General features: G+C 38.9%; 1 protein-coding gene across 8 annotated transcripts in view; it reads left to right on the forward strand.

Moving 5' to 3' along the window:
• The first annotated feature begins 219 nt into the window (after positions 1 to 219).
• The window catches only part of TRDMT1 (tRNA aspartic acid methyltransferase 1), a 29,521-nt gene continuing 12,683 nt past the window's right edge, over positions 220 to 17,057 (forward strand). For 2 of the 8 annotated variants that reach the window (XR_010469988.1, XM_065050902.1), the window contains exons 1-5: positions 376 to 508; positions 8,984 to 9,093; positions 10,757 to 10,833; positions 12,279 to 12,350; positions 16,072 to 16,137. Coding sequence is in view for 7 of the 8 variants with exons in the window: in XM_065050902.1 (XP_064906974.1) it covers positions 445 to 508; positions 8,984 to 9,093; positions 10,757 to 10,833; positions 12,279 to 12,350; positions 16,072 to 16,137 (389 nt within the window). In the remaining variant the exon portion in view is untranslated. The other 6 variants (XM_065050904.1, XM_065050905.1, XM_021295181.2 and 3 more) reach the window with 6 other exon arrangements.

A 17,057-nucleotide genomic window follows, 5' to 3' on the forward strand; every position in this document is an offset into this window, starting at 1 on the left:
CCTCCAGTCCCCGCTGGACACCCTGAAGCGGCCCAGGGCCTGAGGCGGGGCAACAGGGTTGGAGATTTCATTGCTGCCCCTGTGAGGAGCCCTCCCCAAAGGGATCCATGGTGGGGAGCAGGTCCTTCTCCTGATGCCTCACTCCCAGGAGGGTGCACAGGGCTGCTGGTCACCATCAGCCCCACGGCGCCTCGGGGGCAGCAGGACCAACTAGGCCAGCGAGTGGCTTCGTCCTCCGAGCTGAAGCCCCCTTTGGGGTTTAAGGAGCAATCAACAGCAATGCCAAATTCAGCCGCAGCTCCGGGACTGCGCAGCGGCCGGGGCCTGGCAGAGCCGCTGGCCCGGAGGAGGGAGGGCAGGTGGGAACGAAATAGCGGCGGAACGGGGCGGGCGGAGCTCGGGGAGGCCGGCGGGAGGGCAGGGCCGGGCGCCGGCTGCCGGGGAATGGCGCCGCTGCGGGTGCTGGAGCTGTACAGCGGCATCGGGGGGATGCACCAGGCCCTGAAAGGTACCGGCGAGCGGCCACCGCCAGCGCGACCCTCGGTGCTCGCTGCCGCCGCAGCCCCGCCGTGCGCCCCCACCGTCCGCCTGCTCGCCCGCCCCCTCCGCCGACCACGCCATCTCCTCGATGGCACCCCGACCCCTGAGGGGAGGCTGTGGAGGGCGCCATCTTTTCTGGATGGGGGGCAGGCTAAGATGGTCCCACTTCTCCTGTCGCCTTCCCCGCCGTCTTGCACAAGCACCGTGTGGCAGGAAGCTGTGGGACGGGGCGCGGCCTCGTCCCAAGGCCTGGGACGCAACCTCCCCTTGGCAGGGGCCGGCCAGCGGCCTCATGGCGGCGGCTGGTGCTGTCTCACACGTCTGCTGTCAGGGCTGCCTGGGGGCGGCCTGTGAGGGGGCTTGGTCACTGGGTTTTGCCTAATGATGTGTTTGTGTTAGAGGCCTATGGCTGTAACCTGAGCGGTGCTGGAAAGCATCTGTGACTGCTGGGTGGCACCAGGTACCCAGGGGCACGTTGGGGTGGACATTAGGGATCCATGTTGCTTCTTCAGCCCGGGCAGCTGCTACTGGGAATGCCGTGATTTTGTATTCATTAGTACAGGTTCTGTCTTCTACTGGTGCACCCTGCTGGGAATGGGATCAGAATCGTGGAGACACAGAGGATGATAATCAAATTAGCCAGGGTATCCCATAGGCATGCACATAGACTGGGTTTTTATGGTGCATACTTAGGTGAATAGCTGTTACATGATCCAGTATGAGTCTGACCATATGAGATTGGTATAACATGTTATAAATTTGAAAACTGAATGTGGAACTTGAACTGGTGTAGAGAGTTCATGCTAAACCCTGTGCTCAGGTGAGTTTTTCATCTGGTACAAGGAACCCTAGAGCTCAATTTGCTGAATTGCTAAAGCATGGCCTGGGTGACCTTCCTGTAGACTCTGTGACTTGGCTTCCTCAAGTGAAAAATTGAGCCAGGGCTATTGATTTCCTTTGTAAAACACCCTGGGCCTTGTCGCTTTGAAGTCCCGGTTTAAACACACATTTGTATAATTTACGAGTATTGCTATAATAATTTTAATTGTAACTACAATCCTTCAAATACTTCAGCCTTCAAAAGCATTAGGAGCCCCTGTGCTACACTTGACAACAGAGAGCATCGTCAAAAATGCATCTGGTGAAAATTCACCTTATCTTGTTAATTTTCCAGGGAGCTATGTAATATTAAAAGGTTATGCTTATAAAGTAGAATCTGTTTAGCATCATTTATGTCCTTAAAACATACTCAGAATTGGCAGTGTGGCATTTTTTCTACTATGTTTGCTTGAGTGTGTATATATATTTTGTATTTTTATAATATATAAAAATACACAATGTACCAAATAGGTACCTACATTTATAAGTAATCCTAACCACCTGTTGTGAAGATGCATTTTCCTTATTTCTAGAGCCATTCTTAGAGTATTAAGAGCAAAATAAATCTTTGTATGGAACTGCAGATTTTGGAGATTTTGTGGAATGCTATAAGGGTGTTATACATTGCGTATATTATATATAGCTGTAATGATAGCTGTAATGGTAATGCTTTGCTTTTCCAGTAGTCTTGTTTCTGAAGTGACGAAGAACGATATGTTTTATAGACATATTTCTGTAGAAAGTGGACTGGTTCCTGAAACTTAGCCTATGCCATGGTCCTTCACTCAGCTGTTTGTCATGTGTTGGTGTGTGTATGTACGTAACAGATCTTCACTGAATATCATCTAGCTACATTCTTAACATAGTAATAGATGTCTTGTGGAGGTCCAGTAATGTGCTGCAATAGTTAATTAGCTGTAATGCCAGATGTGATACCCTGTGGATGGCCACCTAAGAAAGCATCATTTACAACACAACTAATATTTAAAAGGATGGGAATATTGAGAAGATTATCAGAAACTGTAAACTTGTATCTGAAAGTTATACTGATGGAGTGATGCCCCAGTGGATGGATACTGTGCATATGAAGGCTTGAGATCATCTATCACTTTTATATATTGTGTAGTTTGGAGAGTGAAGGAATTAACTGGAGTGCTTGTATTATTTTGTGAAAGGGTAAAATTGTTTCTAAGCTTACTGTTTCTGAATCTGCTGAATGCAGCTGCATCAGTGTCAGTCCATCTTGTAATTTCTGTTCTTCTGTGCTTACATTTGACTGAAGAAATTACAATTAGTGTGAATAGTGAGACTGAGATGCTTTTGTAGCGGTACCAGCCAGAGCAGATGGACTGTGGTAAGAGGAGACTTAAGTTATTATTTGTGTAAGTGACCATAGACAGTTCTAAATGGTTAAATGTCAATTGAAATTTGCAAAACAGATAGATATGGTGACATTTACATTACAGTTGGTATAACTTTTTTTTAGATCTGGGTGCTTATTTTTCTGAGAAGCATATGAGAACTCAGCCCATAGGCGTTGTGTTGTCTTGGAAGAAGTCTGAACTGTACACTTCTAGATGAAGATCTTGTTTTGAGGGTTGTTAAAACTAATAATCAGGCAATTTGAATGAAAGAATTTCTATGCAATTTGCACTGAAGTATTTGATGACAGATCGTTACATAAAACTGGTTTTGATGAATTGCACTGCATTCAGTAATACTTACATAGGCATTTTGATCCTTTCTGCTGTTTTCTCTTTTTAAATCTCTTAGACATATGGATTTAGTTTTCTTATACAGTTTATAAAGGAACAAAGTAAAGTTAAGGGATTTAAGTGTTTGCTTTTATGTGGAAATCAAACAGAAAAAAGTGATAATAATAGGGTTTAATAATAGGGTTTCTTATATGTTTTAGATCTATATGTGTACATGAAACCATGCTATTTCAAAATGTCTCTGAGACAGTTTCTTGAAATCATTTAGCAAATGGCACGTTGTTTGGCATCTTCCATTTAAATCAAGTACAGAAATATTAGAAGTTTTATATTTTTTTCTGCATGAAAACTTGAAAAGAAAGCCCTCTGTTCTGCCAGTGCTTTCATAAACCTTATGCATGAGAGATGTAGATTGTGTATAATACTTTTTTTCTTTTTATGGTTTCTACTGAATGTATACAGCCAAGGAAAATAATAGGAATATGTGGAAAAGAGAGAGCATGGAATCCTTCAGTGGCAGCACCCCAGGAAAGCAACTTGTTCTGCAGAAGAGATTCTGCAGCTGTGGCGAGTTCTGCCTCAGTGGTGGTTCCTGGCTGTGTCACGTAGCCAGTTTTGTGGCCCGTTTTGTTTAGCAGAGCTGGTCCAACTTTCTATTTCTCTGTGAAATTGCCAGTGTTTTCATTTGGCAAATAGGTATTTCCCAGGAAATCTGACACTGCCTTTTATACCTTGAAGTGCTTTTTGGCTGTGATCTTTCATAAACTGAGTTTTAGAATAGCATATACTTGAGCTTGCAGGATGAGGATGTTCATTGTTTTGGCAGCTGTCATTAAATTAGAATACAGTTGGCACCAGGTAGTATGCAATTTGTTTTGAGATTGTCCTTGCCTACAGTAAAAAATAATTGAATTTTAATAAATTCACAGAAGTTTATACTCTCTTGTGAGTGTTTCTCTTAACAGTTCGTAGAAGATATTAGTGCATAGTTACATAGTTGACTCAGGTTCTTTTTCACAGTGAAAATAATTCTGTTCCTGAATTTAAATTTCAGTCCAAAATTGAAAAAGAAAATCTTGGGGACTGTCTAGCTCTGTGTTGATACTTTAGCTGTAGATAATTTAGCATATCAGAATTTCTAGTTTTAGGTTTCGCATGCTTTAAAATAGTGTTTTAAGTTTAACAGCAAAGGCAGGCAAAAAGATATAATTTGGAAAGCTGAGCTTGATTAAGGTCAGAAGTCAGCAAGTCTTCATATTTACACTCTTGAAAGACTGAGACAGCTAAGAAATGGGAGTGCACTTCTTCATGCCCTGTGCTACACACTTTGTAAGATTTATAAAGGTTGATGTTTAGATCATAAATGTCTAAACCTACAATATTTTACATATGTATGTGTGTGTGTGAATGTTTTCTTTATATATGAAGTGCAGATTTTCTGCAGTGAAAAATACGGTGGTTTATTTTTAGAAAATCCATAGCTACAAATTCATTTCCTTAGCAACTTTCCATCAAACAAAAAGCCTGCCCTTCCTCATTCCCAATCAAAACAAACTTAAACTGGCTTATTAGTTTAGGCAGTTTTCCCATGAAAAATGGGTTCCAGGTCTTTGCCACAAGCGATTGTAATCTGACAGGTCACTGAAAAAAGTCTCTATGCATAACACATGAAAGGACACCTTTAAAAAACAAAATGTTAATTTTTGCAGTGATAAAGTTGATGATGTCATTCCTCTTCAATTGTTATATTTCAGTTTTACTGAGTAAGAATTTGAGTCTCTTGTACTCTCTCATCTCTATTTATTCATTTTTATTATCTCTGTGAATTGCACAGCATGATAAACTGGTGTGTGTAATTACACTGAGCATATAGCTGTCTCAGGAGGAGAGGCAAAGGAGACAAAACCAGCAAGCAGCTTTAGGATTCAGCGCAATGCAAAACAAAAATATAGCCGCTTTGAGCAAGTTTTTACACTGAAATTCATTTTGATGTGATGCTTCTCTAAAATATAGCCCTTTGTAGCACAGGATAGTGTCAGTTGTGCTACAGTGTAAATTTACATAGTTTATGTGGCTGAGCGTGAACAAATCCTGCTGGCGTAGTGATAAAGTTGCTAAATATCCTACAGGAAGCAAGTATCAAGTTTACTGATAGTCATGTTGACTGTGCCCATGGGGAGTTCAGCCTAATCATCTCAGCCAAGAGCTGACAGAAATGAATCTTTGCTCTCTGTTTTAAAAGGAAACAGGACTGACAAAACATGTGACTAATCTTCCTTTTTCCATCTGTTTCCATATACCTGTTAGACTAGATAATTGTTCTGGCTCTGATTTTTCCAACACGCTGAGATCCGCCAGGCTCTGCCCTTGGTGTAACACCATGTATTTCATGTGCTTTGCTGACATTGATGATTCTATTACAAAAGTACAGTAGTGAATATAAACAGATCTATGTTAATTTTAGGGTCTGCTAGAAACACGTGACAAAGGAATTGATTCTGAAGTGGAAAAGGACATCTGTTGTAATGTCAGAAATTTTGTTTTCAGGGTTTGAGCATGACACCCTTTGTGTTTGTTTTTTTTTTTTCCAAATCAGAAGCTAATGCATGTATTTTGTCTTCCTTTGTTTCAAATGCTTCACCTTCCAGTCATTACAGCAGCGTCCCTCTCACAGTGACTATAACCAGTGCAATGGCTTATAAGCCATAACACAAGCAGACCCCAGGTTTGTTTGGTGCCTCTTTAGGCAATTTAAATAATAAGGAGTTTCTGCAATGTGGATCCTGGTGTTTTTAAGACTCAGGTGCAAAATCAGTACTTTCCTAGTAGGATGATATGAACGTGAGTTTACCTGCTTACAGCCAAGAGAGAGTGTTAGAATCTAGTCTGCCTAAGAATAAGCCATAACACCTCCCTCAGTAACTTCCCCACCATGTCTGTGGCTTCCTTTTGAGTGACAACATTTCTTTCAGAAAGGCAAAGTCTTGGTTCAAAAACTGTGGTGTTGAGGAATATTGCAAATCAAGTAGTCCAGCAGCTACTTAATTTCACTTAGAAAATGTGTATTATTTTTGCTTTAGTCTTTGTAAAATTAAATTGTTTTCTGCATAGTTTTAATTCTCTTAACTGGCTATATTTTGAAAATTGGATGTACTTGTTTGGAAAAAAATTCTCCAGAGCTGTGTCTGGTTTTGTGTTGAAGGCCTGCTAGATGATTTGGGGAGTTGATTTAACATCTTACTAAGTCAACAGTTCAGGGGCATTTTCATATTCCTGAGTTGCTTTTGTGCCTTTTGTCAGTGGCAATAGTTAAACACAGTCTTGCTTCTGCTTTTTTGTGTTTTTATTTTATTTTTTTTATTCTGCTTTCAGTCTTTTTTATGATACATTACTACAGTCATTTTCAAGCAATAAAGATAAATGCTATAGCAAAACAGAGTATTACAGTTTGACATCAAAGCTATTTAAATTTGAGGAGTTCTTTAAAAATGTTTCATTTTTGCATTGTTTGAAATTTACACAAGCTTTTCTTTGTTAGATTGGATGTGTGAGATCTGCTTCTCTGCTCGAGCTCCTTCATGCATTTCCAGGGTATTTCCACACAAATACGCTTAATCAGCTTTTAGAGGGAGTCTGTTCTGTAACAGGAACTCCCAAGTGAGCCACAGCTTGGGAGTGAAAGGAGGAGAAGCTTTGAAAAAAACAACAGGCCTTTGAACTGGGAAGAGAGGAAGAATAATTCAGGAGAAGTTCCTGTCCCTTTTCCATGTGGGTTAACATCTCTGGTGTAGACTGAACATTTTATTGCAAGGGGATTCAATAAATGACTGTGCTTTCTTTCAGTATTTCCAGGCATTTGGGTATGTGAAGTCCCTCGATGTGAATCCCCAGTACTTCTTTTTTCTTGTGTGTGTGCCGGGAGAGATTGGATTGATGTTAGTAAAAAGGATGAGTGTCTGAACCATCACTTGCCTGCTTTTCTAATTGTCATTTTTAAACACTATGTTAATTTAGATAGTAATTTGTAATAATTCGAGGTTCTTTTTTGTTTGTTTGTTTGTTTGTTTCTTCTGGAGTGCCTGGAACACACAGTAAGGAGCAGCTTGTCAGGACAAGTTGCTTTAAGAACTGAAAGAACAAAGGAGAAAATCAGTCTTTTAAACAGTACTTGAAGTTTTTTTGCACGACTTAGGTGGTACAGCTTTGTTGTAGGAAAATGAAAATCTTGGTTCTTGAATATGCTTGTAAATTGAGCCAGTCATCCTGCTATGGCGACATTCTTTTCACGCTAGATGTCAGTGTTAACGTACCTGTTCTGTAATCTCAGGTGTAGTCATGCTGTTGTCCTCGTGGGTACACCTGTATTTAATGCTTATGGTCAAAATGTCAAGACAGAAACTGCAAATAATGATTTGTATGTTAACCCTTAACAGGCATCCGTCTGCAAATCTTTTTCTCGTGAAACTCCTTTTTTGCCCTCTGTTGCACCAAATAAACCCAGGAGAACCAGGCTGGTCTTTGTTAAAATGTCTGCTACAATATTTCCAATATCTGGATTTCTCCTTTGTCTTAGTTTTAAACAGTGTGGCCTTAAAAACCTGGAAGATAGTAGATGGGTGATAACTGCATCACTCAAAATTAAATCCAATGGGGAGATCATAATTGTTTTTTCATCTTCTCAAACTGTAAATAATTAGCTGACTAGCAGTAATTCATAAGATGTCTCATAAAGTCATGTGTTAATGTGTTTGTAGGACATGTTGTGAGACTACTCAAAGACATGCGGCTATTTGCCTTGTTTGTTTTGGCTTACAAAAATGGTTTTTTTAGTCGTCTGTGTTTCATCTGAGGCTCTCTAGTGATGACCATAATGTAGATTTCCTGGTGATCAAAACTGGTCCTGTATATCAGGAAGTATGGTCACTGTTTTCTGCCTGTGGCTGTAGCCGTGACCACAGCCTGTCTTCCTGCATAAAAAGCCTCAGTGAAGGTATTGTGGTTAGTAATAATAGTGTGACATGATGAGCAGCGGGTTAAACACCCTTCTTTTAATGTCTTTAGCTTCCATAGAACCTATTATTCTGTTACCCTGTAAATCAACTGTTGCTTATTTACATTCTTTTTAGTGTGTTTTTTCTCAGGATTTTAGCTGTCCAGAGATTTGTTAAACTGTGCTCTCTTTTTTTCCGTAACACCTCTGAGTGTCCAGAAATACTTCCCTTGATACCGAGAGAAACTGCCAAATGTTGTCCTTCAAAGTGTTTGACGTTTTGGAGACCTTGAACCCAAAAGAGGCAGAAATTGGTTTATTGGAATATAAACACAAGTGTTTTTCAGGCAACTTCTTAAAGTTTTATTGCAGGAGTAGATGTACCTCAAACATAATTATTGGTGTCATTTTTTAACAAGAAGTAGTATACTTCTAGAATAACACGTGTAAATCCTGGAAGTTGTCAGTGGCTGGAAAGTCTCAGGCCCTGGCAGGGGGGCTTGGCCGGTTGACTCAGGCTGCGTTCCTATAGCAAAGGAATTCGGTGACCACAGAGACAGTCTGCAGGTGGGAATGCTGTAGAGATGAGCCCTGTTTGGAGTTTATGTGTGACGGTATCTACAAATTAAGAAGTGCACAGTTACCTTCTATTTTTGGATATGTAAGGAAGGGAAGTATTTGCCATACAAGTAGAAACATGGTACATTTTTCATATGAAGTTTGAATGGCAACACAGCGGAGTTTGCTCATGTAATTTCGCTTTTATTTTTGAGCATAGCTGTAGCACAACTTAACAAAAACATTTTTCCAAGAGTAGCAAAGAGAAGCTATAGTTTTAAAATTATTTTTTTAATTTTAGAAAGCTGCCCATCTGCAGAAGTTGTTGCTGCTGTTGATGTGAACACTCTTGCCAATGAAGTTTATAAGCACAACTTTCCCAGCACACCGTTATGGGCAAAGACAATTGAGGTGAGTAATGACTGTCTTTTTTTGCTCTAGTCTGGCACTTGTAGGTGTAAGTTGTGTTCACTATCCTTGTTACTAATAAGAGAAATGAAAATATTTATGTTATGATAGATACAGCAGTTTTTTTTACAATAACTTCAGTTTCTTGTGGTTGCTTGTTGAAGTTAGAGGGATACTCGCACTGCAGTCTTTTCCTGGGAGTCTTGACTGTTGCATCAAGAAGGGTTACCTGAATGTCAAGAGGAATGCTTACCAGCAGGAAAGGAATGACAAAAATCATATTTCTAGATTAAAAAAAAATATTTTCATGTATTTTAAAAGAATTTGATTAAGTTACTTAGAGGCATGCCTTTGTTTTGTAGTTATAGTTGAGCTTAGTAAAGCACAAGAAAATATACTAGAACAGTCTTGTGTTTTTTTGTGGGCTAAATAGATCAAATGTTTTAGGAATTCTGTCACTTTTACAAATTATTTGAAGAACTGGGTAACATTGGCTTCTGTTTTCATAATTGGGGAGCAAACTAGGCATGTGTTTTTTCCTGGATTTAGTTAGAAATTACTGTATACTTTTTAATCTTCTTTTACAGTTTTATATGACAGTAAAATATACTGAATTTCTTTTAAGACACCAGCTTAGTAATACTTAAATAGGTGACTAAAGGTCAGCTGCTTATTCAGCACTCAATCATAACAGGGCAAATGATAGTTTTAAGTTTTATATGGGAAAATATAAATACGCAGATTACAGTCAGTAAGACCTTCTTTAAATTTATTGGAAAAATAGCAGCTTTTGTCTAGTTTCTGTGGGCTGTTATGTTACATTTACTATACAGATATCTCTCAAAATATGTGAGGTGGCGATTTTTTTGTCTAGCCTGTAGTTACTTGATCATTATCCTTGTCCTCTGGTCTTGGCCCCTTAGTATGTTGTCCTTCTCATGCTGCTTAAAGTTAGTATAGAGGAACTTCTACCTGTGTAATTACTTTATGCCATAGACCTAATTCTTTCTTCTCTGAACAGAAATATTTTTGCAGAGTAGAACTTTCAGCCATATAATGTCTTTGAGGGAATTTTTACTTGGCAAAAGCTAAAATGAACTAAACTTAACAGCGTGCAGTGGCAGTGGGCTCCTGAGAGTTAAAACTCATAGTTTGGATCTGTAAAAATTACCATGTTACCACTTGAGCTACTTTTTTTCTGTTCAGATATTTTGTCTTTGGAGAAGTTCTAATATTTTTGCACCTGTTTTGGATATGTTAATATTTTTTTTGATGTACAAAGACTTCATATCTGAATAATGATACTGTGTTTTGAGAAAATAACCAGTTGGCATTTTAATGTGATCTACTGAAAGAACAACTACACCTCTTTTGAAAGAATGATTTGACTAAAACCTCAAGATTATATGTAGATGCTGACATCATTAGCGCTTTTGATTTGTATTCAAAGCAACCAAGTGTATACTTGCATTGTATGATTTGCTAAGGTAAAAAAGAATGAAGTTATAGGTCAAATGGGAGATTAGGTAGTTTTTTGCTAGATGAAGCATATAATGAAAGTAAGAGGAATAGTTTGGTCTGAAAGATGACTTGAGAGTTTCATACAGTTACGCAGTTTACGACACTCAAAATTCTTCTATTTTTTTTTTTTTTTTTCCTTATTCAGGGCATAACACTGAAAGAATTTGACAGATTATCTTTTGATATGATTTTGATGAGCCCTCCCTGTCAGCCATTTACAAGGTAGATATAGCACACTTCAGAGAAAAGTGCCGTTGTTACAGAATGTGCTGTTAAAGGAGAAATGTTCTCGGGAGTGACACGATGTGTGGTTTACCTGTGCATCTTTCTTGTTCTAAGCAGCAGCATGGCAGCCCTACTCACCATGAGATTTACTGAAGTGGAAGCAGGTTGAATATTAATTCTTGGTCATGTTTCTTGTATATTTTAATTCAGCTGAAATTAAGTATGCTTCTTACAATACTTATTTTACATGCTATATTGTTCCTCCAACAATGAAATTCAAAGATTTTGCTGTTTGGCAGTGCTTCCTTTCCCTTTAGATATCAATCTAATCTTTCCCTGAGGCAACTCCAAGAAGGAGGATTGAAATTTCTCACTTCTGCCTGAGACTAAGAGTGTGATCTGTTTTTATTTGTACTTTGCAAATTGCAGGTGCATACAAGTAGTTTATTCTGAGGAATATTTTTATTTTAGCCAAGACTAGGAGGATAATGACTTTGAAATTATTTTGTGGATGGTATAGAGAAATATCTTGCTAATCAAGAACTGAGCTTACTGAGATGTTATTTGTCAGATTAGTTTCAAATTCATATTGTTTGACAGCAGTGACCAGTAGAGGTAAGATTCTAGTAACCGTACTCATGCAAAGGAGTACCTTACTGAAAAATCATGTTGATGGTGATAAAACTACTTGTGTAAGAAAATGTATCTCAATGAATGCTCTAAGGTGAAAAAGAAATCCCTCCAACATGTTGCTGATCTATAAAAATGTATTTGTGCTAATCTGTGATGTATACGGGAATCATTTCTGCAATTTTTTTCTTTTATAATACTCTGAATAAAAATCTTTTAATGACGAATTAATTTAGAGACATGCTAAAGCTCTTGTACTAAGGTTTTTTTCTTTTTAAGAGCTAATGCAATTAGGAGTTAAAGTAACACAGGCCTGGGATCCTAATGCAGGAACTGTCCAGTTTAATATTACAAAATTGGTTACAAAGTTATTCATATGGGGCTCAACTCTGTGAAATGGTGAGCACTAAGGCTTTAATTCATAGAAATAATGTGATATATTTGATGTAAATGTATTCCCAGGAACTTCAGTGGGTTTTTTTTTTGTTCTTTCAGCGCCAAGCATGTTCCAGGGGTTTGCTGGACAAGACCGGAATGCTAAACACTTTGCAGACTGGGGAGTGGGTTTCATTACTGAATGCTTTGATTTTAACCTCCCTGTGAGCTGATGAATTCCAGGGCAGACTTTCATTCCTTAGAGCATTTCTTAGGACACTGCCTCTGTGAGCAGGTCCTCGTGTCTGTACAAAATGCTTTTGCAGAATCCCTTTTTGAAACTTAAACCAAAACATGTCAGCTTTCTGTAGAAAAAATTGTAAGTAAAAAGCAGTTTGCTGTGAGTGATATACAAGTGTTTCTTTATTCTTTCTTAGAATTGGCCTGCAAGGTGATGTATCCGATCCACGGACAAAGAGCTTTCTCTACATCCTTGACATTCTCCCAAGGTATAAATGAACTTCTACCTCAGTTCTTAAGCCTTTGGTGTAACTAAGTAGGTGTTTTATATTGCAGTGAGACAAGCCAACTATAATGTTTTACAGGGATACTACTAGTATGGTGTTGTATTACTTGTTTGTTTTAATGTGTTCATATGTAACTTAAACACTTGTATTTTACTGATGCCATTATAATCTCATAGTTACTGTGTATGCTTTCATTGTTTGGTTTTCTTTTTATTGTGTGTCTATTTAAAGCATGGCTGTATCATAAATGAAACAAATGGACTTATTTAGTTTCTGTTCAACATCAAACTTGCATTGACTTTATTTAGTAGCAGGTGTTGGCAGTATAATAGTTTGCTAATAGGCATCATGGAAATGTTTGAAATACCAGGTTGGAAAAGCTTTGATTCTGATGCAACATTTAGTCACGTTTTAATAGGTAATATTTTAATGAGTTTATTTAAATATGTTATTGACGGCACAATACAATACATCCTCTGTCCCCTTCCATTTTTTCTTAAAGTATCTTTTCTGTCTTTTTGGTCCTGCCTCTAGATATCTTGGGGCAGCTCATATAGTTTTGTTTGTAGTATGGTCTCTTGTTTCAAGTAGTAATACTAAAATTTTGAATATCACTACTGTCTGAACAGTGCCCTTGTCTTTGTGTTCATCTGTCATTTTTGCCTGGGCCAGACCCCAGTTCCTAATAAAATAGCTGTAATTGTTTGTGTTATTTATATATTAACTTTTGAAACAGTAAATCCAAACAGAGATGGCTTAAATTGTTCTTATTGAGAGTGTTAAAATCAGTTCCAAGTAATGCTGGTAGTTGTTTTTGGGAAGAGGTGCACAGCACTGTAAGAGCCACTCCTGGGGAAGTGAAGCAAGCAGTTCTCAGGGAGATTATCCAGCAGAAATCTCGGCTTCCGGACTGAGATGTCCATTGGGCGCCACTTGGCATGAGCTTGAGAATTTGCATCAGTTGCAGCCCAGCAGACACTTGCCTGGCAGTCCTGCTTCTACTGGGGGCTGGGACAGCTGCGTTCCCTGTGTTCCTCCGCTGGTTAATCTTGCTCTCAGGATTGGAGGAAGACAAAGGTCTGGCTGGCTTTTGGTTTTTTTTTTGCTTTTTCTTTTTTTTAATGAATGCTGCCTGTGCAGGAAGGAAACGGGTACCAGAAACAGGTTTTCTTTCAAGCTACCATTACCACTGGGAGAAGAGGGTCTTCATCCTTCTTCCATTAACAACTTTTTTTGCAGCCAGCAACATTAAGTGGGACCACATATTTGCCTTTGTCATCAGCAGATAGAGAACACGGATACAGAAGGGTTGAGTGGCTTGGCTGGGACCACCTAAGAAGTCTGTGACAGAGAACACGAAACAGAACATGATGCAGATTCTGTAGCCTAGAAAGTTATACAATGAATAGGTAAAAAGGAAGGTTATTATTACTCCCCTACCTCTAGTAGAGGCACAAAAATAGGGAGATAATGTGGGTTTCCGAAGTTGCAAATGATCTTTTTTTTTGGAACAAGGAATGTAACTCAGTTCTCTCGACTGACCTTTCAAAATGATAAATTAAAACCAACAGATAATATGTAAGCTAATAAATAGTCAGAATGATAGTACCTTCCTGAAGGGAATCCTGACCTCAGTATTCCTTTTCGTTAAGCTGGGACACAGAGAAAAAGCTGGCTGCCTTTGGGACACTGTTGTGCATGAATATGGAAATGGTGCTTCCTGGTTGCTGTGGGCTTAGCTGGCTAAAGGGCAGAAGTTTTTCCTTCTTGAAACCAAAGCTTTAGACATTGCAGGACATACATTTTTCGTCATGACGATGCAAACGAGCTGGGCTTGGCCGTGGTGCTTTATCTCCACACCCCACAAGATGACGTCCCTTATCTCCCTTGGGCAGGTTGTTTCTCCAGGCAGTCCTCACTGTAAGCAGTCTGTAATATGTTGAAGGTGATGGCTCTAGCAGAATTTCTGAGTTCCAATACATTTATGTTTTACAAAGATAGTGTTTATGTATTTTCTGGATATGGCATGTTTGCCAGACATTGAGCATGGAGTATTTCAGCCCAAAAAAGGGAAATTCTTAATATAGGAATTATCACTTTGCATTCTAAATTGGTACAGCATGCATGCTGTTTATGGAAACTATAAAATAATTTCTCATCCCTTGGCTGTTCCTACCTGACGTTCAGCCTTTCGTAATTAAATGTTGGTGAAATAAGGCTCAAAGATAGCCTGGAAAGACAAATTCAGTATCTGGAAAGACCTGAGAAATCCTTGGAGCACCCAGGGGGCAAACAACGTCTGACCTAAATGGTCCAGACACTGTCTGTTTATCGTTTCCAAGTCATAACTCAGGGAAATCTAATGCTAAGATGTCAAAGTTCTACTTTCACAGACACATTCGTAATGTTAATACCTGCCAAGTACTTAACACATACTCTTTGTATAGTGATTACTTGTCTTGTGATCTGTTGATCCTGTATGAGCTCTTGCATTTCAGGCTGTGCTCTGGATTCATTACTTTAAAAATAAGTTTCATAGTAGGTGATGATGATGATGTTGAGTGTGGGTAAACATACCAACAGATATATTATCCATTCCTCTGGAGGGAATTTGGCTGCTGCCTTTTTCAGTGCAGTGTTATTTTTTTCAGTATTATTTTTAGTATTATAAAATTTGACATAGTATCTTGTACATTTTCCAGTTTATTGTGAAATGTTTTAGTTCTTTAGTTCTTCATGTGTGTGTCTTTAATTGATGGTAGTTAAGAATGTGCTAAAAAAATTGTGTTGTGATTTGTACCAGTGGAAGTCCAAGGTCACTTACTGACTTAAATAAGTATGGAGCTGCTGTCTGGTGGCATTAGTATTCTGTTTCTATATGCTGTTCTGAGATCTCAGTGTGTGGCAAGCATACTATATCTACATTAGCTTTACTAGAGAATTAATCAGTGCCAAGAAACGTTCCCAGAGACTTGAATCTGAATCATCTATGCTTCTAAATTGTTAGCATGGTCCCTGGCACAGTTTGGGCTTGTTCCTTTCTCCAGAGATTTAACAGGCTGTTTTTGGAATAAGCCTATTCCAGATCTCTGCACTGATCTTGCTAAACCTCAGGCTCCTCCTTCCCTTCCCCCGCAATCAAAATGAAAGAAAAAAGTATAGAAAACTGAGAATATCTGCAGTTTGAGCTCTAAACATGCCGTGTTTCTTAAAGCAGTTAGATGATGTAGGTTCTGGTGTGTTATCACTAAAGTTGATGTGAGATTTTGACATTGATTTTGGGTTTAAGCACTTTAAAACGAAAGTTTTCTGTTCCATGGCTAAATAGTGATATTCTTTTCCCTGAACAATTATCTTCCCCATTACCAATTCAGTCTGTTTAATAATAATATTATGCTTTAAGAAATGAACAGTGGCATGCAATTCTGAAAATGTTTCCCCCCACTGTTCATTTCTTAAAGCATAATATTATTACGTGTTTTTTGTTGTTTTTTGTAATTGCCAGCAGTCTGCTTTTTTAATTCAGTTGCCAATGATTTGATCTAGGCAACCATGAAAGTTCAGGTACATTTTTTTAAGAATGGTAAACTTTAACAGCTAGCATGGTGTGGCAAGTATTTTGAGCTAAACAAATCTGTCGATGAATATAATGTAGTTTACATCTTGTTACTCTGATTGTTGATCTTTTTTTTTCCCTTTGTAGGCTCCAGAAGCTTCCAAAATACCTACTTTTAGAAAATGTTAAAGGATTTGAATGCTCTTCTGCGAGGTAAAGTCTAATTTATGCAGGTTTTAGTTTTTAATAAAGGACATTGTCTCCAGAAGGGGAAGGCAGGATTTTTATTTCCCAGAATTTAAGTTAACAAAATAGAGTGAGATGGGACAGCTAGCAGCTGTGGGGTGAACATACTATTTTAATTTGAAAGTATTAGGTTGTGAAAGGAACTTGCTAAATAACTGTTTCTTTCTCTGAGCAGATAAAATATGTTGTAACAAGTTGTTTCCATTGATTTGATTTGATTATGTTGTGTCCTTTTAGAAAGGCTCAGTGTTCATTTTTGAAGAACAATAACAGCAGGTGTAGCACTCAGATATTTTGGGGTTTTATCTGTTGCAGGAGCTCATGGTATCTCCTGATAAGATCACAGTACAGTATAGGGCCTTTCTTCAGTACTTTTGTTGATAGTAGATTCACACTGGTTCAGGGTTGCCATCAAATGGTCCAGAGATATAGTATGAAAACTGTATATAATCTTTCTCTGTAATGTGGAAGAGGAAAGTTGTTACCTAATGACAGCAGGAACATTCTGCTCTCCTGTGGGTCAAGTAGGAGACAGGGGTTTATAGTCTTCCTTCTCATTTCTTGCTGAAGTAAAGTAGGATCTTTCCATCACGTTCCTTAAAGCACCAGGAGAGCAGCCACCCTGCGTGTCACGCTCCCTGATGAACACAGCTGGCAGCTGGGACATGTGTTCGGCTCTCTGAGTGGTTCAGAGCGCAGCCATCCTCTGTGGGTGCTGGAACGCTTTGTTGGAGGTGCCGGCTGCTGCTGTATGGCCTGTGATTCCCTAGGCTGTGCCCTGCTGGCCAGCACTGGAACAAGTTGCAGTTCAGAAAACACCCCAGAGGGAATGGTTGTTGTCTTTTATGACACTTGGGATGCAGTGTCACATACAGTGGCAGGTAGAG

This window comes from Columba livia, chromosome 2 (genome assembly GCF_036013475.1).
Source record: "Columba livia isolate bColLiv1 breed racing homer chromosome 2, bColLiv1.pat.W.v2, whole genome shotgun sequence".
NCBI classification, from domain to species: domain Eukaryota; kingdom Metazoa; phylum Chordata; class Aves; order Columbiformes; family Columbidae; genus Columba; species Columba livia.